This window comes from Furipterus horrens, unplaced genomic scaffold (genome assembly GCF_987537825.1).
Source record: "Furipterus horrens unplaced genomic scaffold, mFurHor1.1.pri manual_scaffold_10, whole genome shotgun sequence".
Taxonomy (NCBI): Eukaryota; Metazoa; Chordata; class Mammalia; order Chiroptera; family Furipteridae; genus Furipterus; species Furipterus horrens.
The window spans coordinates 102,668,107-102,690,079 of NW_028327180.1; the positions used below are offsets into that span (position 1 = coordinate 102,668,107).

The 21,973-nt window shown below is 62.9% G+C and overlaps 1 protein-coding gene across 1 annotated transcript in view; it reads left to right on the top strand.

Moving 5' to 3' along the window:
- The window catches only part of PRKAR1B (protein kinase cAMP-dependent type I regulatory subunit beta), a 56,621-nt gene that overhangs the window by 20,236 nt on the left and 14,412 nt on the right, over positions 1-21,973 (top strand). Inside the window, exons 5-7 of the mRNA XM_090290017.1 lie at positions 8,865-8,926; positions 9,409-9,455; positions 16,686-16,844. Of these exons, the coding sequence (XP_090146143.1) occupies positions 8,865-8,926; positions 9,409-9,455; positions 16,686-16,844 (268 nt within the window). The remainder of the gene's footprint in view (positions 1-8,864; positions 8,927-9,408; positions 9,456-16,685; positions 16,845-21,973) is intronic.

Below are 21,973 nucleotides of genomic sequence, written 5' to 3' on the forward strand. Positions count from 1 at the left end.
TCCTGCCCGTCAGCTTGCGTCCCTTCTGCGCAGGGCTGGTCCCCTTTCGTGGATCTCAAGGGCACGGCTGGCGGTGACATGCGCTTGGGCAGGGTGAGGCGGCCTGGATGGCAGGGGCTGGGACCCTCCCAACCCAGAACCCACGTTTTCTTCCTGTTCTGAGTCTCCCCTGCGTTGCCTCTTGTGAGCCGACAGCTGCTCTGTGCTCGTCCTTCAGAAAAAGCCACAGTTGCCGAGAGTGGGGAACAAAGATGCGCTTTGACTGGGGAACAGCTGTCTGGGGGCGGGGGGGACACGCATCCCCAGCTGCCAAACCCCAGCGTGCAGGCCGCCCGGCGGAGCTCTTTAACCTCTCTGTCCATCTGCCCCAGTAACTGATTACTCATTTTTTATGGTAAGAAAACCCTTTCTTCTTCCTGACTGTGGACACAATGTCCTTGGTTTGATGGAGGCTGGACTGGGCTGTTGAGGGAGAGAGGACCGTGGGTCCTGCCTCCTGTCCTCCAGCTTGGGGCTGTCCCGGGCGCACCTCCGTGAACACTCTGTGCGTGCCTTGGTGGGGCATGTTTTCCTCTCCCTTGGGCAGATTCCTAACGGTGGAATTTCTGGGTCGTTTCCTAACTTTATGTCTAACTTTTAAAGGAACCACCTGCTGTTCAAAGCGACTACCCTGCTTATACTCCTGACTACAGTGTGGTGTGTGGGGTCCCCAGGCCGGTGTGTGGGGTCCCCAGGCTGGCGTGTGGGGTCCCAGGCCGCTGTGTGGGGTCCCCAGGCCAGCGTGTGGGGACCCGAGGCTGGTGTGTGAGGTCCCCAGGCCGGCGTGTGGGGTCCCCAGGCCGGCATGTGGGGTCCCGAGGCCGACGTGTGGGGTCCCCAGGCCGGCGTGTGGGGTCCCGAGGCCGGCATGTGGGGTCCCAGGCCGGCGTGTGGGGTCCCAGGCCGGTGTGTGGGGTCCCAGGCCGGCGTGTGGGGTCCCAGGCCGGCGTGCGGGGTCCCCAGGCCGGCATGTGGGGTCCCGAGGCCGGCGTGCAGGGTCCCCAGGCCGGCATGTGGGGTCCCGAGGCCGGCGTGCAGGGTCCCCAGGCCGGCGTGTGGGGTCCCAGGCCAGCGTGTGGGGTCCCAGGCCGGCGTGTGGGGTCCCCAGGCCGGCGTGTGGGGTTCCGAGGCCGGCGTGTGGGGTCCCAGGCCGGCGTGTGGGGTCCCGTCTCTGCACCCTTGCCCATGTCAGAACTGTCTTTTGAGCTCAGTCACTGCCATGGGTGTGGCTTTGCAGGGCGTCCCCCTGCTGACCACTGAGCCGTGGGTGCCGCTTCTCCCACGAAATGTCCACTCACATCTTCTGCTTATTTTTTGAGTTCTTGGTCCTCGGGTTGTGGGGTTTGGCGAGCTCTTTGCATATTCTGGGTATTTATCAGATACAGATGGCTTGCAAATATTTTTCCCAGTCTGTATTTGATCTTTTTGTTTTCTTAGTGGTGTTTTTCAAAGTACAAAAGTTTTAAAGTTAGATGAAGTCCAACTTATTAATTCTTTACGTGTCAGGCTTTTGTTATTTCTAAGAATTCTTTATGTAACCCATACTAATGATGACTTTCTTTTACATTTCCTTTTTAAATTTTTATTTTATTTTTTTAGAGAGAGGGGAAGGGAGGGAGGAAGAGAGAGAGAGAAACATCCATGTGTGGTTGCCTCTCACACGCCCCCAACTGGGGACCTGGCCCACCACCCAGGCCTGTGCCCTGACTGGGAATCGAACCAGCGACCCTTTGGTTTGCAGGCCAGCGCTCAGTCCACTGAGCCACACCAGCCAGGGCTCCTACATTTCTTTTAGAAGTTTTATAGTTTTAGCTTTTCCACTTGGCCTGTGATCCATTTAGAGTTACGTTTTGTGTATGGTGTGAGGTAAGGATCCAGGTTTGCTTCCCTTACATGGACGTCCAGTTGTGCTGACATCGTCTGTTGAAAAGACATCGCTTTCCCTGTCGAGTGGCCCCAGCCCCTGGCTGCAGGCCGGGGGCCACGTGCGGTTTGTGCTGGGCCCAGGGCCCTTGCGTCGCTCTGCCCGTCGCCACGCTGTCACAACGAAACCAGATTGCATGATCCTTCTCACGTTGTTATTCTTTTTAAAAATGACCTTGGCCATTACGGGGCCTTTGTGTTCCCATGTGAATTTGAGATCATTTCCTCTTTAAAAAGCCTGCATTCAGTGTACAGGCCATTTTGATACAGAACTGGCATCTCGTCGACACTGAGGCTTCTAGTCAGGAGCTGGACAGTCTGTCCACTTACTCAGACCCGCATTTGTCGGAGCCACATTCGGTAGTTTTCAGGGGACGAGGCTTGCCTTTTTTTGGGTAAAATATGTCTTCCAGTGTTGCATTCTTGTCCACGCCGTTGAGAGGAAGGCAGCCTTCCGAGTGGGGAGTAGGGGGGTCTGGCGGGAAGGGTGGCCCACTGCCCAGGGCGGTGGCGGCCGGGCCCTGCGGGGGTGGGGCGGTGCTCCTCTGGCCTCGTCTTCGGGGAAGACGCACCCCTTCCCCTGCTCTGGGTGCCAAGTTCTCAGTGGGGATCAAATCTCCCTGGCCCACATGCATGTGTCGTTGACAAGAGAGGGTCCTGGCCTTGTCCCCAAACGGTGGCCCTGCTGGCCTGGCTGGTGGGTGGGGTTCATGGGGGATCCATGAACCTGGTGTTTCTAGCAAAGTGCACGGATGTTCACTTTGCTGAGGGCATGTGTGGCTCTGCTGGAGTCTAGACTCCAGGTCAAGGTGGTCCAGGAAATGGGCACAGTGTCACCGGCCACTCCCCAGTCCAATCTCAGCCTCTGACCTGAGCCTCAGGCCGAGCCCAGCACTGCCCCCAGGCCTCCAGCCTTTCCCCGCTGGGCCATGTGAGCAGGCCGGTCCCAGTCCTGCCTGTGGCCTGGTCACCCCACTGGCCAGACTGACACCGAGACAGGTGAGCGACGGGACCATGCTGCCCTCGCAGGAGAAGCAGCGCTGTGGCCGGGCTGGACGGTCTTGGCTGGACGGTCCTGGGCTGAACCTGTGCCCAAAGCAGGGCAGGAGAGGGCTGCCCCCATCACTTGCTCGAGTCCCGTGATGGTGACGGGGACTGCGGCCACTGTGTGCTCCTAACTCTGGGACGCTGTCTGTGGCCCTGGCTCATCTGCCCAGCGGCTTCCGTCAGGGCTGGGGCGCCGCTCCGGGGGGCTGGTCCCACCAGCATGTGAAGCAGACGGTGGTCCCTGCCCTTGAACTGTGGGCCCTCCGGCCCTCTCGGCAGCGTCCAGGTGTGCAGGTGAGGCCGACCAGGGTGGCGGGCAGCCCGGCCGTGGCTGTGCAGGCCATGGCAGCAGAGCTGGGGGCTGAGCACAGGCGTCCTGGTCCCGGGTTATTCCGACCGGTCCTGCGGCCTGACCCCCACCCCCACCCCCACCCCCAGGAGGCAGGACCTGCCATGTCCCTCCTGTCACATGGTGCCCATGAGGAGCTCAGGGCTCAGAGCCACTGTGTCTGGTAAACTGTGCTGTCTCATGTTGTGGCAGCCACTGGCTGGAGGTGCTGGCCACCTGGGGTCACTGTGCTCCAGCTGTTGGAGAGGGAGGGAGTCGGCTGGGATAAGGGACCGTTACGGACGGGGAGGGAGGGTGCCTGGGACCAGTCAGGGCTCGCGCTCCCGCCCCATTGGGGGAGCGTGGCTTCGGGGAGGCAGGTCCCAGTGTGCAGGGGAAAGAGGGGTCGTGACCGTTGGCGGAGCAGGTGCCCCGCGGCCGTCCCTGTGCTAAGGCTGCTCTGGCCCCTGCGAACTCACTTTGTCAGAAGCCCCTTCCACAGGGGAGGACACCGAGGCTCAGCCACCGGCCTGCTGGGGGGGACGGGGCTGCACCTGGGACCCCCTTCCTGCCTCTACAGCCCAGGAGCCTCACAGCTCGCTGCTGAGCACCAGGACACCGAGAGGCCTTGCCCTCTCTCCACCTGCTGCCGTCACAGCTGAGAGAAGGGGGTCTGGGCAGATGCTCTCGGGATCCAGTCCCGGGGCCTTTGAGGTGGCAGGTGTGTCTGGGCCCCCCCGGACGGGCGCCTGGTGGGAGTGGACCGTGGGGGCTGGAGCTCAGGTGCGCCCGCACCTTGACATCCACGCTCCCCAAGACTCCATGGCCCAGCCCCTGGGCAGCGAGGCCCGGGGGTCCCTGCAGGCTGACCAGGCGAGGCCGGGCCTCCCGGGAGCCAGAACCCAGCTTGGCGGGCTCTGCCCTGCAGGGTGGGCCCCGGAGGCTGGATCCCTAATATTTCCCGAGCAGCTGCAAGTCCACATTTTTGGTGAAATCTCCAATCTTCTTCCTTTTGGTTTGATTTTTATTTTGAACATATCTCAAACCAAAGTCCCCATGAGAGAGTCCCCTTCACCCGGACTCTGCGGCTGCCTTTTGGGCACATTTCCCACACTGGCTTCTTCGTGTCTCCGGCACCTGCATTTGGTGGTCATTGTCACGGCCGCTCTTGTCCTCTTGTCATCCTTGGCACCGTCTGAGACTAAGGACACCCTCAGCGTGTCCCCTAAGAACAGGGCGCTCAGGGGATGGTGACCGTGACCGGGGTTTGTCCAGGTTCGCGCTGCTGGGCCTGAAGACCCAGAGCAGCCGTTGCAGTTTTGGGCCCATCTGGGTTTGCTCTGGGTTGGATCCAGTTCCTTCCTGACCGCAGCCAACTGGTCTGTTTCCTCTGGGACCAGAATTCTTGAAGAAAGACCCAGAATCCAAGGGTTGGGAGAGAGGCCCTTGGAGGGGACTCCCCTGCCCTCTGCTGCACCCGGGGTGGGGCCGCCCTGAGCAGGAGCTGCTCCCTGGGCTCCAGGCCCCGGTCCTGGGCCGTCTGGGCACACGTCGCGATGAGGTTTCCAGCCCGGAGCTCGGTTACAGCGTGGGAGGCAGGCGCCTTAGGTGCCCATCCTGTCTGAGCTTGACCGCCTGTGAAAACCATTCGCTGCTTCTGGGGCCTCCTGACCGCCCAGTGCTGACTGAGGGAGCTGCGGCACTGCGGATGGCTGTCCCCGAAGGGCCATTTCTCACTGGTTTTCTGGGCGATGCGGCGGGCCCCGCCTCAGGCCTTCTGCGTTTGTTGAGTGAATGGGTGACAGCCAGAGGACCCGCCCTGCTTGGTTCCCCGGCTTTGCTGTTGCCTTGGCCCCAGCTCGCCCTGCTCCGGTGGCCCCTCCGGGTGGATGTGAGCACGGGTGGGGTCTTGGTGGAGCCTCTGCTCCTCTTGGAGGGTGTGGGTGTCCTCTTAGGGGGGGTGGCAGGAAGGGTCCTCTGCAGTAGAGCCGGGGCCCCCTCATGAGGTGCCCCAGCCAGCCACATGCCCGCCCCCACGTCAGGGAACCAGGTGGAGTGCTGGTCCCTCGGGTCTCGTCCGGGTGTCCCTTCATCGCCCCTGTCATCTCCGCTCTAGTTATTGGGGGGGGGGGGGGCTCCATGTTCCCAGGATTTCGTTTATCTCTTCAGAGCCAGCTTTGGATCACTGACTTTCTCTGTTCGTTTCCTGTTCTCAGTTCCATTGATTTTTCACTGGAATGCTCGTTATTCATTTCCTTCAGCTCACTGCGCCTGTAACTTGGGCCTCTCCCCCACCCCATTTCCTAAGGTGGGAGCGTAGGTTATTGGTCTTAGATCTTCTTCCTTTTCTAACGTCCGCGCTCCGTGCTTCTGGGTCCCCTGTAGGCCCTGCTTCCGCCGCGTCCCGCAGACGTCAAGCTGTGTTTCCCTTCCCGCCGAGCTCAGGCCGTTCCCGGGGTCCCCCGAGCCTTCTCCGCGCGCGTTAGCGGCCTCCGGGGTGCTCGCGCTCCCTCTCCGCTGCTGACTGCTTGCCGACTCGCCGTGCGGCGCCCGCGCTCGTAAGTGCGGCCGGCGGGGTCGTGCGCCCGAGAGGCGCGTCCTGGCGGGGGTTTCCCGGGAGCTTGAGAGGCTGCAGGTGCGGGGGACGCGGCCGTTCTGTCCCGCTCCGCCCCCGATGGCCGGCCTCGTGCGGGAGCCTTCCCCAGGCACGTGGTTTCTGCGCGGCTCGCGCTCCTGTCGGCGGCGTGAGCCTGTGCCCTGCGTTTCCTGAATAAACAGGCGGGGATGACCGCGGCCACCCCCTCAGGTGCGCCCCTGCAGCCCTTTCTGGGGTTGAGGTAACCAGGGCCCAGCTGTCAGGTGTTCCAGAGTCCACGACGGCCACCTGTCCTGGGGGGCAAGAGCGTGGAAAACACTGCAGTAATGAGTAACTAATAACAGGCACCAACGCGTCTGCTTGTTTGTAGCCACGCACTCACCACTGCAGACCCACTCTGCCCCTGCGTTCGCGCTGCTTCTGTGGTGAGTGGGCTGAGAGGAACGGAACACGCAAACGCCCGCTGGTCAGAGGCCACGCCCGTTTTGTAGGGAAAAGTGCGCTTTCACCTGCCTGTACCTGCAGGTGCTGACCCTTCCCCCCATCTCCAGCTGGCCTGGGCGGCAAGACACGGGAGCCCCAGGCAGGACGCGGGGAGCCCCAGGCAGGACGCGGGGAGTCCCAGGCAGGACGCAGGGAGCCCCAGGCAGGACGCGGGGAGCCCCAGGCAGGACGCGGGGAGCCCCAGGCAGGACCCGGGGAGCCCCAGGCAGGACGCGGGCAGCCCCAGGCCCAGAGCATGCACTGGCGGCCGTCCCGGAGCCCTGGCACGTGTGGGTTTCTCTCTCCAGCGCGGGGCACTGGCTGCCAGGCTGACACCAGGTCCTTTGGCAGTGGCTCCCCAGGTCTGTGAACACTGTGCTCGGTGCTCACGTGGGCTCCGCCCACATTGTCACTGTGGAGAGAGAATTGTCGGGGACCTCACAGCCAGGACAGACACGGAGGGAGCTTCCACCCCGACATTGGAGGACCCGACCCACAAACTGTGGACGCTGTGTCTGGGCCTCAATGCGGAGCCTCTGTCTCCCGAGGCGGCTGGGGCCCCATCTCCCCGGGGGCCCCCGTGCAGGCTGTTTCCTCTCTCTCTCTGCCGCTCTGAGCTGCAGGCCCAAACCAGCCACAGGAGCGCGGTCCCAGGAGAGAGCTGCTGGCCGGAGCTGTGGCTCCAGGACACAGACAGGAGATGCAAGTGCAATTTTCCTGAACTCGGAAAAGCTGCCCCGGACGCGTGTTCTGCTCTGGGCGGGGCTTCCTTCCAGGCCGTGCGCATCACTCGCCAAGGCCCGGGTTCCATCCGTGCGCACACGCTGCAGGCCCGCCACGGGCCGTGGCGTCCGGCTCCGCCCTGACGCCCAGCGGGGCAGAAGCGTGCGTCCTGGTTCTGAGCCCCCTGGGCCTCTGAACGCCCAGAATTTTTCTAAATAAGACTTTAAAGAAAGATGCGGAAATGCTGAACGTGCTGCGGTTTCTTTCCTTGTTCCTGGAGGTGGCGGTCCTGTGGCCAAGGTCAGGGAACTTTTGCTTAAAATTACAAGAGTTACAAGCTCCCTGCAAGCAGGGCGGGGGGGGGGGGGTTGCTTTCAAACTGCAGCCTGTGCTGGGGTTGGAGGGTTAGGGTGGTTCTGTGTGGGAATGTGGGCGCCCCGGCCTTGGCAGGGGCAGGTGCGGGCACCCCCCTCTGCCCCCCTCAGGGTGGCCTCGGACCTAGAACTGGCTGAACCTGTTTCCTCTGCAGTTTCATCGTGGGGTGAGAGGCGAGGGGTGTTTACCTGTCGGGCCACCTTTGGCCGAAGTTCCGAAACTCATTAGAAACAATGGAAACGTCAGCCACCAAGAAAGAACAAGAAGCCTTAATTCCACGCAGGACAGGCTGAGACGGGAGGCTCAGTGGTCCCTCGACGTCCCTCCCAGGGCCCCGGAGAGACGCTGGGGCGTCTTAGCTGGGAGCCCCCGCCACCCACCACCCTGGGGTGCTGCCTTCCTGCTCAGAGACAGAAATGGTTCTTAAGTAGTGAGAAGACAGCTACTATTTGAAGAATGACTTGTCTGTGTTTTCTGGGCCCTGGAAGCAGGACGCACGGGGCTCTTTGATTGTCTTAGTTTGGTTTGCTTCCTAGGGGCTCAGCTGGACCAGTGCACAGAGGCTCCCGGGATCCCACCTTTAATTAGCTGGGTGTGCCCCACCTGCCGGCCAGCATCACGTGTCCCTTTGGGGAAACCCTGCGTGCGCTGTGTGTGGGCGCAGCCTTTGAGAGTGGTTGTTGCATTTCGGGACCCAGACGCTGACCTCTGACACTGCGTTCTGGCCGCAGTCTCCCCGAGATTAAGGGTCCAGACGTGTCCGCCCCACCCTGCCCACCTCTCCCGCGTGCCAGTCGGGGAAGTGAGCCCCCTCCTCAGGCCATTTCACAGCCAAGTGTAGGAACTCAAACAGCCGGGCTGCCTGTGGTGCAGTGGCCGGGGGGCCGCGGGCCTGAGAGCCCGGTTTCCAACCGGAGGTGTGGCCTCGAATCTCATTTAGGCATCTAGCCTCTTGGGATGCCTTTGGCCGACAGTGTTTCCCAGGGAAAGTGCAGAAAGCAGGCTGTCTGACTGCTGCGTATTCTAGAATTCTATTTGCCAACGTGGGACATGTCCCCGCCTAGCGCTGCTTTTGTTTTAAGTGGAGTCCGAAGCAGCAAGTACAGTGTGATCCCATTTCTGTGAAAACCCAAACAGCAAACCCCATCCGGGTGCAGAATTGGACCAGGAAGGCTGTGTGAGGGCCCGCCTGGGGTTGCGGAGGATTTCCTGTCCTTCCGTAACTTGGGAGGCTGTGCCCACTGCCCAGGGAGCATGACCTTCTTCCCCCAGGACCGAGTCCTGTGCGAGGTGAGGGATGCGGCCGGCGCCGGGCCTGCAGGGCTCACATCTGCTGTGTCTTCTTTTTAGTGACATATTCGACGCCATGTTCCCTGTCACCCACATCGCCGGGGAGACCGTGATCCAGCAAGGTATGTCCCTCCCTCCTCCGGGCTGCTCACGTGCAGAACCACTGATATAAAACTGTTAATATAGAACTCGTGTTGTGTGTCTTTGAGAAACGTCACCAGTGAAACTGAAGAACAGCCTGCCTAACAAGCGTACCCAATGTGGTTCAGTTATGTTGCCAGTGAATAACTTGGTGGCCTGCGCTGAACGCGGGGACTGGTTAGGACACCAGGGTCGGGGGCAGCTGGCTGCCACACGTGGTGGGGACCATGCGGGAGCTGACGTGTTCCTCAGCCGCCCGAAGTCATGTCACTGTGAATGCACCCATCACCCCTTCGTGCGGTATGCCCTCAACGCAGACAATTCTTATTTAAAGAATTTCAAAACATGGATGAGACCCAGCCCTCGGGACGCGGTGCAGGAAGCGGGGCAGAGGCGGCTCCAAGAATAGTGCGCCGCCCTGTGTCCTTCGCGTTGAACACGTGTGTCTTTCCTGTGGTTTCAGGGGGTGAAGGCGATAACTTCTACGTCATCGACCAAGGAGAAGCGGACGTGAGTACCTCTCGGCTGGTTTTAGGAAATAGCGCCTCGGTCCACGTCCTGTTTGGAAGGCCTGTCGCGCTTTGCGTCACGCTGGGCCCCTGACGAGCCCGGGTCTAGAAACAGCTCCTGTCACGGGCACGTTTCTCATGTCTTCATCCCGGGACGTAATCCACTCAGTCGAAAAGGTGCAGAAACGTATCGCAGCGCAGTCTGAAGTGTGTGCTTGCTGGCGGGGCTCGTCCGCCATCCTGGGAGCCAGTCTGAGGGTCTGGCGGCCCGGACTCCGCCCCAGTCGGTGGCCAAGGTGCGTCAGGCCCCCTCAGCCGTGCCCGATGAGGACGCACCGCCGTCTCCCCGAATGCCGCTTCCTCTGGTCCTCACGCAGCCTCGCTCTGTTGACCAGGATCGGGGACCCCACGCCTGTGTGGAGCGGCTGCCCTTCGACCACCTGCCTCCCGGGTCAGGACTGCCCCCTGCTGGAATGGCTGTGGGTGTGTCCCGGGCGCCCCACGTGCTGCCTGCACCCACGGGGCAGTGCGCCAGGTGCAAATCTGACCTTGCAGCCACAGCGCGGGGCCTGGGTGCCCCCGCCCCTCAGTTCCCGCAACCCAGCGCCCAGGGCCCCTGCTGGGAACCACCGCCCCTCGGCGGCACATCGGCACTGCCCCTCCTTGGAGTCCCCCCACAGGTGCGTGTCAGGCTGGCTCTGAGCTGTCCTTTGTCGGACTGTCTGCCTTTGCACTTCGGTGTGGCCGTTCGTGCGAAGGTGACCCCCACGCAGACTACAAGCCCCTAGGGCAGGGACTGAGTCTGCCCCAGCATCTTGGGGGTCCACGGCTCTGGGGCACAGTCAGGACAGATCTGTGAGACCCCAGGAGCCACCGCCCCGGGTCACCCAGGACATCAGACGCCAGTCCTGGGATGGGGCACCTGGCTCTCCACACCCTCCCCCTTCACCGCACACTGTGGCCCCTCGAGTTGGGGCCCCGGGGCCCCCCTGCAGCTGGTGATGCGGCCGTGGCTGGGCTGTCCCAGCCAAGGTATTTCAGGGCTCAGCCATTTCAGGGCTCAGCCTCCGGTTCCGTAGAACTATTCTGGGGGACATGGACCTATTTATCTCTCTGCGGCCTGTCTGTCCACTGCTGCCGTGTCTGGGAACCGGGCAGGTGGCCCCCAGCTTCTGGAGGCGGCGGCAGAGGAAGTGACTCACCACAGGCATCTCACACTGAGGTCACAGCGCTGCCCAAGGGCTGTGGCCCCTCCAGCCGGAGTCAGGGTTCCTGTCCGTCCTGAGCTCAGGCCCTGGACCAGGCAGGCTTTCATGTCTGGGGTGGGGCGGGGCTTCTGTCTCCCAGCAGAGAGGGACACTGAGGCGGGAGGGTGGGTGAGGTGCCCGTGCTGGGCTCAGACTGCCAGCCTGCGGAGTCAGGTTAAAAACAAAACAAAGCACCATCCCAGGAAGCAGAGGAGACAGGGACAGGGACGCGGCCAGCGGCCCAGCTGGGCATTGTCCTGGCCAGGATGCTGGGCCAGCCCTGCCTCGGAGAGGCCGGGGGACGGGTCCAGGCCCCTCCACCCTCCCGCTCTGCCCTCACTGTTCCCCAGACTCCGTCCTTCCCCGTGTCTGCGTCTCGCTCACGTGCTTAGTGGGCACCGCTGTGTGCTGGCCTGTGAGCAGGAACACAATGCAGGTCCTGCCCCTGGGCCGTCACCCTTCTGTTCTCTGCCCTGCGGGACCCCCCCCCCCCACACACACACACCAGTGCCCCTCTCTGGCCACCCTGATGTCAGAGGACCAGGCTGGCCCCCTCCCACGGGAGCCCACGCAGGCCGGATCTTGGTGCCGTCTCCTCCTGCCCAGACCTGTGCTTCCCTTGTTCATGCTCATTAAGTCACAGGACCCTTCCCGTTCAATTCCAAAGGTGCCTTCCAAGTGCCGGCTGGGATCTGAGCGCTCAGGCTGTGATGAGGGTCGTAACCGCCCCGTCTCTCCCCAGTTCTGCTAAGTGAGCGGATGTGGGGGAGGCGCCTTTGCCCAGAGTTCTTCACTGTCTCCCTCAAGGACCCTGAGGCCCCAAGGTCAGGGTCTCAGGAGGTGGGCCTTGGCCCCTGTAGGCAGACGGCCCCCGCCCTCCGCAGCCGGCAGCCGGGTGCGGGGCCCGTGTGCCGTGGCTCGGCGCTCCTGGTTGAATGAGCTCACAGCGCTGGGCGTGGGGCTGCTGGGGTCTGGGGCCATGTCCATCAGGCCCTTGTCCCCCTTGATTCACAGGTTGTCCCCTCCTGTGCGTCCCTTCCCACCTCCCTGCTCCGCAGACCCCAGCCTGTCTCCTCGCCTCCTATAGAGAGAACGCAGAGGCTCCAGGGGCCCAGGGACCTCCCGGCCTGAGGGGAGGTTCCCACAGACCAGCCTCAGGGCTGAGGTGCAGGGAGCTCTGCAGTTTGGGGCTGTTTCTCTGGAACAGGCCCTGCCCCCCGATGCCCCTCCTGTGCCTACTCGCTCGGGTCTGGCGAGTCGGCGCTCCTCGCAGACTGTCAGGTGCTCCGTGCCCTGCCCCCCTGACCCGGCGCCCTGTACCTCTGGCCCCCCTGCCCCCCGCCAGGGCCACACACCCGACCAGATTTTCCAGGGGGCAGCGGGGCCAGGTGAGCACACTGGTGGCAGAGTGGGCGGAGCCAGACCTGCAGGGTGGGAGCCGCTGGGTCAGGAGTCCGGGGCGTGGGGACGGCTGGCTCTGGGGGGCTGCGGGGACATGCGTTCCGTCCTCACTACTGTGACTGCCCCTGGATGATGCGCAGCAGCTTCTCTGAGGCTGGGCGCTGCCTCTGGTGGGCTCGTCCCTGTGGGCGCCTCCCGGGGGCGGGGTGGGGCGGGGGGCCTGGGGACATCAGATGCTGAGGGGGCTTTGCGGCTGCAGAGGGCCTGGTCTCCTTAGGGCGGGGGAGCGGAGGGGAGACGCTGAATCCACGTTGTTGCCCCCACCCCGTGCCTGGACTCCCCCCCGACCCAGCTCAGAGGACCCTACCCGCCCTGTTAGCGGGCAGGGCTTGGGCTGGGCATCCTGAGCCCTGTCCTTCCTCGGGGGGGGACACTGCCCTCCGACCCTGGTCCTGGGTCTCGGCCAGGTGACCAAATGCCAAAAGCACCAGGTTCGGTTTTAAATTACGGTTTTCCGGAGACGGTGAAAGTGCCTGCCATGCTGTGTGTGTTGCCAAGAGCTATAATTCATTTTCCTAAGTATAAAAATATCTTCCAATTTGTTTTATTCGTGGAACGTAGCATTTCTACTTGAAAGGACGCTCGGCGGCTGACCCTGCAGGCTCAGGAAGTAGTTTCGTTTGAGGCCTGCTTCCTCCCTCGCCTTCCTCACCGAGCGGCGGGGAGGGGGGTCGCCTCGTCCCAGGCTCCCTCCCCACATTCCCTGTGGTCTTGCCGGGGGTGTCTGGGAGGAGAGCCTTCCGGCCTCCCAGGTGGGAGCGAGGCCCCAGGACACAGTCCGGCTCCGGTCGCAGCTGCTCTTCAGTGTTTGCCTGATGCTCTGTGCTTTCTTCACTAAAATGCTCATCACACAGCAGACAACGTACACTTACTGTGTTGGTGATTTTTACGTGTCCCCCTCAGGGGCAGTAAGCACATCCCATTGCTGTACACCCGTCACCATGTCCGGAATGTCTCCTTGTCCCGCACAGAGACTCTGTCCCCATGAAACACTCCCTGCCCTCCCCTCCCCAGCCCTTCCCCCACTTCCTGCCCATGAATGTGAGGACTCCAGGGACCTCAGGGAGCTGGGACCAGACAGCACGCGTCCTTCCGCGTCTGGCTTCTGTCACTCACCGCAGCGTCCTCGAGGCTCATCTGTGTCATGGCCTGTGTCCTTCCCAAGGCTGGGTGACATTCCTCTGTCTGTGTTCCAGTTTCTATGTCTACCCACCTGTGATGGACACTGGCTGCTCCCACCCGGTGCCGCTGTGCACCTGGGCGTGTGTGTGTCTCTGCCCCGACCTCGAGGCGTCTCTGCTGCGTGGCCGGGGCCCAGAGCCGCTGTGATGCTTTTCTGCAGCATCTCTGCGCCTTCCGGGCCACAGACTCTGCAGGGCCTCCCTCCATGTGTGTGGGGCTGATGGGGCAGGGCCGGAGAGGGCCTCTGAGCCATGACGGATTTGGGGTCCTCCTGGAGGGAGACCGCCCAGCCGCCTGCCACCCCGATGAGTGGCAATAGCCCAAGCGGCTGTTCCACGCGGTCCATGTGCCGCAGACAGGAGCTTTGTGGGGATGTCTCTGCACCTCAAGCAAAACCCAAACAAGTCAGCCCCCCAGGTGTGCCGGGCTGTGGGCCACCAAAGGAGGACCTGGGACACCTGGTGGGAAGAGCAGCGTGAGAGCAGGTGGGCTTGGCCACTGCCACCGCCAGGGACGCCCTCCAGGGTGGATGTCCCTGGACCCAGGTGCTGGCTCACCTGCATGGACGGTTCCCCGCCTTGTGGCGGGAACCTGGGTAGGGAGGGGAGGAAGGGCCACTAGCTCTTCCTCACACGCAGCCTCCTGGTGGCACACGGGACTGACTGCTTCACCCTGGCTGGGGCAATGGCGGTGGAAGCTGGGGGACTGAGGCCACACGGCTGTGTCTGCCCCGGTTAATGGGCAGCCTGGACAACTGTCTCTTGTGTCCCCTGACACAGCAGTGACCTCAGCCCCTTTTCTGTGGCGTCCGGGCTTGGGGGCAGGCAATGGAGCGAGGCAGCGGGTTCAGCCTCCATCTGGGCTCCCAGCCCCTCCTCGCAGCTCCCCCAACTCCCAGCAGCCCCCGCCGCTCGCCTGGGGGACACGGCTCTCTCTCCCGTGGGCCTTCCAGGACCCCCAGCTCTGGTCTCTGTTCTCCTGTGGCTCGTGGCTCGTTCACGGCGCGCGTGCACGTGTGCGTGTGTGTGATCGTTTGCCTGCAGCCTGTCCCCTGGGAGGCTGGCACGTCCCCTGAGCTGCAGTCACCAGCCCTCTGCTGACCCCGAGCAGGGCCCTGAGAGCACTCAGCACACGTGTGGCCACTGCATGGATGGATGGACGGACGGATGGATGGGTGGATGCAAACAGCGGTGGGAGCTCTGGGTTTGGCCAGAGGAACCAGAGTCAAGGGGGAGAGCGTGCGTGTAGCCCAGTGGGGCCTCCCACTGTTTTTCTTTAAAAAGAAGAAAGAACAAAAAATAAAACAAAGCAAGCAGTAACCCCTGTGTGTGCCAGCCGGGGTGGGGCCTGCCGTGGTGACAGAGGCCAGTGTCCCCAGAAAGACAGCCCTTTGTGCTCCGCAGGGCTCGTCCGCGGCCACACAATGGTTTTCTCTGACGCCTCCTTGGGCTTCTGGGTAGGAAGGGGGTCCTCGAGGCCCCGTGTCACTGCTCTGGGCCCCAGGGCTCCTCTGCGTCCCCTGTGGCACCAGACCCCGCTGTGGGGGTGCGCCCTGCGAAAGCTGGGGGGCGCGACCCCTGGGGTGGCTCTGCAGAGACACCTCCTCTGTCCCTGGGTCCCTGTGCTCTTTGGTGGGTGACGGGGGCATCCTGGCCCCCCACAGCTGTTCAGGGTGGTGGCTTCCTGGATCCCGGGTGTGAGGGGAGAAGTCCGTCTGTGCCCCAGAGCTGCGTCTCTGCCATGAGGCCCCTATGGGAGCACCTGTGGGACCCCCGCTGGGAAGCTACTGAGTGGAACCCGCGTGCGCCTGTGATGCAGCCATTGCCACCCAAGCATTGCCCGCGAGGGGGGGTGGTGTGCAGCCCCCCACATGCTGCGTCCCTGCCGGGATGTCACAGCCTGACACTGAAACGGTCCCCTGAGTGGCCGTGGACACGGGTGGGCTGAGCCCACAGCCCCCAGGCACACGTAGCCCCTTTGACACACGTTGCACCGGGGGCCCAGAGACCCCCCCCTTGAGCTGAGCAGTGGAAACTCTCGCCAAGCTGCCTGCGCAGGATCTGGGAACACAGGCGTCTGCACGGCACTGCGCTGTGGTGGGGGACCCCTGAGACGGGGCCTAAGGTGCCAGCCGCCACCGGTCCCCTGCCTACTGCCATCGCCGCCCCCTCCGCACAGGCTCTGGGGCCCCTTTGCGAAAACGAGTGTGTTCTCTGCTGCCCCTTCACCCCCAAACCCGCAAATCCAGGCAGGCACCCTGCTTCTGCCTGGGGTGGGACACGCCATCCAGGCAGCGGAGGTGGCCGATGGTGGCCCCTGGGCTGGCGGAGGCTCTTGGGAGAGACGCACAGACTCATTCAGGGAGCTTTGCCTGGCGCAGCTGCTGGCTCCATTTCCCTCGAAGCATCATCGTGGCTCAGGCCTCCCGACTTTCCTGCCGGGGTGACGGAGCAGTCACCTTTGCGGTGCCGTCTTCAGCTGGGCGAGTCTGTGCCACAGTCATGGCCAAGATAATGAGTCATTGACTTTGACAAGAATGGCTTCCGTGACTCATCGCAATCCATTCTGTCTCGATCTGCGCCCGTTTCGCCAATGGGAACAATTCTTTAGCTCATTGACACGCAGAGGGAAGAAAGCGGGCTTTGTGTCGATTTATAGTAGCTGCTCCCCATAATTAACAATCTGCACTATTCTTGCGCAGACACGGAACCTGCGCGGTCCATGCGTAGCAGGGACACTGTGCAGGCATCGCCCGTGCCGCTGAAAGGGAATCTTGTCCGGGGCTCTCTCGGCGGGGCCTGGCCGTCCATTGACTGCAGGCCCAGGGGCTTGAGTGCTACCACAGGGAGGACAGGCCCTGGGAGAGACACAGGCCGGGGGTGGGGGCTGCTCGGGGGGTGGGGAGCTGCCATGTGCCGCAGAGCCTTGTGCAGAGGTGCCCACGGAAGCCCTCGGGCGTTACAACATGTCAGTGTGCCATCAGGGAAACCGAGGCCCAGAGAGGCCCGCTGGTAAAGGGAGTCACGTGGAAGGCCTGCCAGGAGGAGGCAGCCTGCTTTCTTGCAGACCGGGCGCCGGGCAGGCAGCTTCCACTTCCAGCCCTGGCCTGTCCCGTTGGCGTTGGCCTCCGCGGGCCACCTGCCTTTGGGGGTTTGACACCCAGATCCAGAGGCGGACTGAGCAGGGCCGGGGGAGGCAGGGACCTTGGCCCGGTCGGGCAGGAGGACATGGCGTTGGGCCCCCCAGTCATGGGCCTCAGGCGGTGGCTGTGTAGTCCCCATCCGGGGCCCCTTGCGGTGTGACCCCTGTGCATCCCATGACGTTTCTTGTGCTGCCCACAGGTGTATGTGAGCGGAGAGTGGGTGACCAGCATCAGCGAGGGCGGCAGCTTCGGGGAGCTGGCCCTCATCTACGGCACCCCCAGGGCGGCGACTGTGAAAGCCAAGACTGACCTCAAGCTCTGGGGCATCGACCGCGACAGCTACCGTCGCATCCTCATGGTGAGTGACATCCGGGCTGGGGCTCCTCCAGGGCTCATGACCGGAGCCCCGCTGGGAGGCTTGGGTTTTCCAGCCCCCCTGCGAGTGGTGGGGAGTGTGGGGGGGCTTGTGGGAAGCTTCTTAAAAGGCGGCAGACGCCTGGGAGGCCCCTTTGCCTCCCTCCCCGCTTTCCTGGCTGTCTGGACTGTGTCAAGATGGCTGGAGCTCCAGCTGCCACCCTGCACCACGAGGAGCCTGGACCGCCCTTGAGGGGCATGGAGGGGTCCGTGCTGGCTGGACTGGTGGCCTCCAGGCTTCCTTACGTGGGCCCTGAGCCCTGGGTCCTTTAGGCCCGCGGTGGTCTGTCGAAGGCAGTGGACTGACTTGGGGCTCTGACATCCCTGTGCCCACTCAGTGCTCACCCACGTGACCATGGGACAGTGCTCTTGTGAGCAGGTCGGGTGGTCTGGGAGAACCTGGACCGCTGGGCATGTTGCTGAGGGCAGCCCCCTGCTGATGCTGCTTGGTCAGAGCCAGATCCTGAGGGCCTGGGACCCAGGAGCCCCTGCCTGCCAGCAGACTGGTGTCCTCTCCTCCATGCGCCCTCCCAGGGGCTGGGCCTGTCTTAACTTGCTGCCGCCTGCCCTCTGGGACTTGGTTGTCTCCCTAAGACCAGTAGGGGTGGTGCAGTTTCTGGGGGGCTGTTGTTTGGGGAAGGGGAGTCTCAGGGAAAGTCGGGGGGGGGCGGCCTGTGAACCCAGCCAGTTGTGATCCTCTTAGGAGCATCCCAATGGGCATGAGTGGCAGGGTCCTGGGCCCACGGCAGTGGGTGGTCTGTCATGGCATGTGGGGGGGAGGGGGTTCAGCAGCTGACCAGGCACGTGAGGGGCCCCCATCACGGGGTGCCCACCGTGGACGCCCCGGTACGGCCCTGTCCCCAGGATGGTACCGGTGGAAACCTGCTCACCCTTCTCTCTCTCCTGCCCCCGTTGGTGCCCCAAGGCGGCGTCCTTCAGCAGACGGGCACTTAGGGCGCACCGCGTGCTCCTTGCCCCCCGCCCCCGCCCCCCGCCGCCCCCGCCACACACCTGGCCCTGAGGCGGCCTGAGCTGTTGTTTCCCGCTGCTGGGGGCTGCCGCGCTGAACCCTGCTCGGCTGTGGGATTTTTGTGGCTGGAACCTTATAGTCAGGGCAGTTCCCAAACCGCCGAGGCAGCTGCCGCTTCCTCTGTGTTAATTCGGGGTCCCTGTGCGCTAAGAATAGCCTGGGCTGAGCCGGGAGTCCGCAGAGCCCTCTCACCGGCAGGAGAATGACAGGGTGCCGCCCGCAGGGCGTGTCCCGCGGCCCGGCGCTGCGTCAGGCCCTCATTTGGGCAATTTGATGCCGTGAATGAGTGAGTGGGTCGCCCTTTTAGCACAGAGCTGGGACATGCCGCCCACGGGGCACAGGAACTGTCGAGGGGACATCCGTGGCGTCTCCAGGGACAGGGCTGCCTCCCAAACATTAGCACAGACTCTGAGTACCCTAGAGCGGACCCCCTCTTCCCTCCATTGCTCCCAAAGGCAGGACCTGCCCACATCCGGGCCCCAGGGCGGGCACGCCCCCTTCCCACCACCTCCTTCTTTCTCCTAAGCTGCAGGACCCTTTGTTTGCCTGAATCTGGGGTGGGACCCGGGTGCTTGAACTCAGAATTCTGTGGTAGAGGCTGGGCTGGGGTGTCCAGATCCCCACCTGCCTGGGACCTGAGTCCCGAGCCGTAGCACTGAGACCGCACCTGCCGGCCACGGGGGTGCTGGTGGGGGACCCTTCTCGCTTCCTTTGCCCAGGGCCGTGCCCAGGTCCACAGCTACGCCCCAGATGGGACTGAGGGACCCACTGCGATGGGAGCTGCAGGGCTTTGGGAGCAAGTGTCACCGAGGGTCCCTTCACTGGCCTCGGACGTTGCTGTGACAGAGAGGCCGCTGGGGCTGAGGCATTCATGGAAGATGCGGATTTGCTGGTTTGGGTTCCTCATCAGGGGGCTGTGTTGCCCCTTTGGGCAGGTGCCGGGACACATGCTCCAGCTCCCAGGCCAGGGGCCAAGAAGTACCCCAGGCCCAGGTGACGTCTTGCAGGGTGTGACTTGGCCTGGACTTTCCAGACACTACAGTCCCAGTCTCAGGATAGATGCTTCCTGGGCAGCAAGGTTGGGCCATGTGCCAGGGGTCAGGGTGGGGACAGGGGCCAGGCCCTTCCATTTCTGTCCCTGTGGCTCCAGCTGCCCCTGAGGCGCGGTCCGGGGGTGCTGGTGGGAGGTGGGGGTCCGGAAGCCCTGTCTCAGCTCCTCCGCCCACGTAGCCTCTCTCTCCAGCACCTGCCTGCTTTTCCACTGGGGCACAGCCCCATCTTGGAACCCTGTTGAGACCACTAAAGAGCTGCCAGCCCCCTGGGACGGAGGGTCAGCTGTCCTCAGCTCTCAGCCAATCCCCTCCCCTTGGCTGCCCTGCCAGCCTCCTCCTCTGCTGTGGCCTTGGGCAGGCCTTTCACCTGTGACAGGAGTCACAGCACCAGCCTCACCTGGCAGAGCCCACTGCGGGCGCCTGCAGAGCCCCTGAGGTCACAGCTGACCTCCTGGAGGCCCACTTGGAGCACAAGCACACAGTCAGGCTCCCGGCCCAGCCTCGCCTGCTGCCTCCATCACGGGGGGCTGTGTGAAGGGGAGAGCGCCCCTCAGCCTTGCGGTGGGTCTCCTTCCCCGAAAGAGGTGGACAGGCCCCTGACATGCAGCCTCCATGTCTCGGCCCCAGACAGACATGCCTGCATTCTGCCGAGTGGGGGTCCGTGTGAGTTATAGATCATTTTTCAAAAGAAATGCCTCTTTCATGAGCAGCTGGGCAGCTGGGCCGAGCCTCCCTTTCTCTATCGAGTGGGGTGGAAGGACGGTCATCCACAGACAAGGTGGAGCATGTGGGGTGCTGGGCAGGCCCGTGCCTGCCTGCTGCAGGGGGGAAGGTGTTCCCAGCACAGCGTGGAGCTCTGTGGTGTGGGCATCAATTCTGGATCAAGACCGTCCTGTTTCAGCCCTGAGCCCACCTAGCAGCCTGGCGGCTCTGATGAGCAGGTTATGACCTCTCGGAGCCCCTGCCCCTGGAAGGACCTGGAAGGGGCGGAGAGAGCAGCTGGCCCAGGAGGCACCTGCCTGGCGGCGACAGGAAGGCTTCCTCTGCTCACCTCCTCCTGGGGACAGGCCCGCCGTGTGCTGACCTGGTTGTGGGCGGGCTGTTCTGAGGCTGCATCCCCACCTCTCAGCAGGAAGCAGACAAGGAACCTTCCAGGCGGAGGTGGAGATGCCACGGCCAGGGCACTGGCAGCGAGTCGGAGGGAGGGAGGGGCCCAGATCAAAGACACAGAGAATGTGGTGCTCGATTGACCATCCTCCTGACAGAGAAGCCCAAAAAGTACGAGACAGGTCTGGGGAGGGGGTGGTCACAGGAAGCCTGGGGTTGCAGTTAGACTCTGCTGAGCCTCCCATAGTCCATCTTCATCATCACTACCACCACCATCATCACCACCACCACCACCATCATCTTCATTATCACATTATCACCATCATCATCATCATCATCATTATCACATCACCATCATCACCATCACCACCACCACCACCATCATCACCATCACCACAACCATCACCATCATCACCGTCACCACCACCACCACCATCACCACCACCACCACCACCATCACCATCACCACCACCACCACCATCATCACCATCACCACCACCATCACCATCATCACCATCACCACCATCATCACCATCACCACCACCACCACCATCACCACCACCACCACCACCACCATCACCATCACCACCACCACCACCACCATCACCATCACCACCACCACCACCACCATCATCTTCATTATCACATCATCACCATCATCATCATCATCATCATTATCACATCACCATCATCACCATCACCACCATCACCACCACCACCACCATCATCACATCACCACCACCACCACCATCACCATCACCATCACCACCACCATCACCATCATCACCATCACCGCCACCATCACCACCATCATCATCACCACCATCATCATTATCATATCACCACTATCATCATCATCATCACCACCCCCTTCATCACCACCATCAACATCATAGGAAATAGTGGCTGAGGCTCCGTCTTAACAGCAGCTGCATGAGGCTGGGATGTTTCCACTGAGGCTCAGAGGTGCAGGTGGCACCCCCAAACACTCCCTTCCCGGCTGGACGAGTGCCCTTCTCTCTCAGCCAGGCAGCCTGACTGTCCTCCATGTGAGGCCCTGGGACGTGTGGCCAGGAGGCCCCGGGGGCAGGGGGGCATCCCTGGAGCCTGTGCTGCTGTGGGCTCAGCCTCCCCTCCTGGATGCCTGTTGAAGGACCCTCGGGAGGTGTGGGGGAGGCAGAGGCGCTAGACACGCTCCGTGCCCAGCAGCTCGGCTCGTGGGAAGGTCCGCTGCCCCATCCTGGAGCCCAGAACAGGCAACTGTGTGAAAGCCCGTGATCCTGGGGACTGACCTTCCTGCCCACACTTCATCGCTGCTGCCTTTTTGTCATCGTTGTCTGGGGACAGGCAGTTAGTGCCATGGGCTTCCTGTCTGGCCCTTGAGCACTTTCCCCGCTTCTCTCCTCGCCCGCCCTCTCCCACCCCTGGAGCAGCACAGCCGGACCAAGGGGGCTCCTGACCCACACACGGGGCATCTCTCCCGTCCCGTTAGCGGACTGGGCCCGAGGGGGCTGGGGGCTGCATCTGCTCCCTGCTCGGGACTCTGTGTCCACTACAGTTAGGTTTGGCTGCACGTGTTAGCGGTGGCTGAGTCACAAGTGTCCCCCAAACGGGGTGGTCTGTGTCAATGATAGAGCTTCTGTCAAACACAGTTTCTATGGGTCTGGTGGCCTGGTGTGGGGACTTTTGGGGCTGTGCGGTCTGCGAGCGTGACGGGGCTGGAGGGTCGTCTCTGCGGCGGCTCACCTGCAGGCGCTGGTGCTCAGCCCGTGGGGCCGCCCATGCTCGGCGGGTCTCCCTGTGACAGGGCCATCTGGGAGGGGCATGGCCAAAGCCACTGTGTCCTTTCCAGGGCTTCCTCAGTATGTTCTCAGCTAGCTGGTG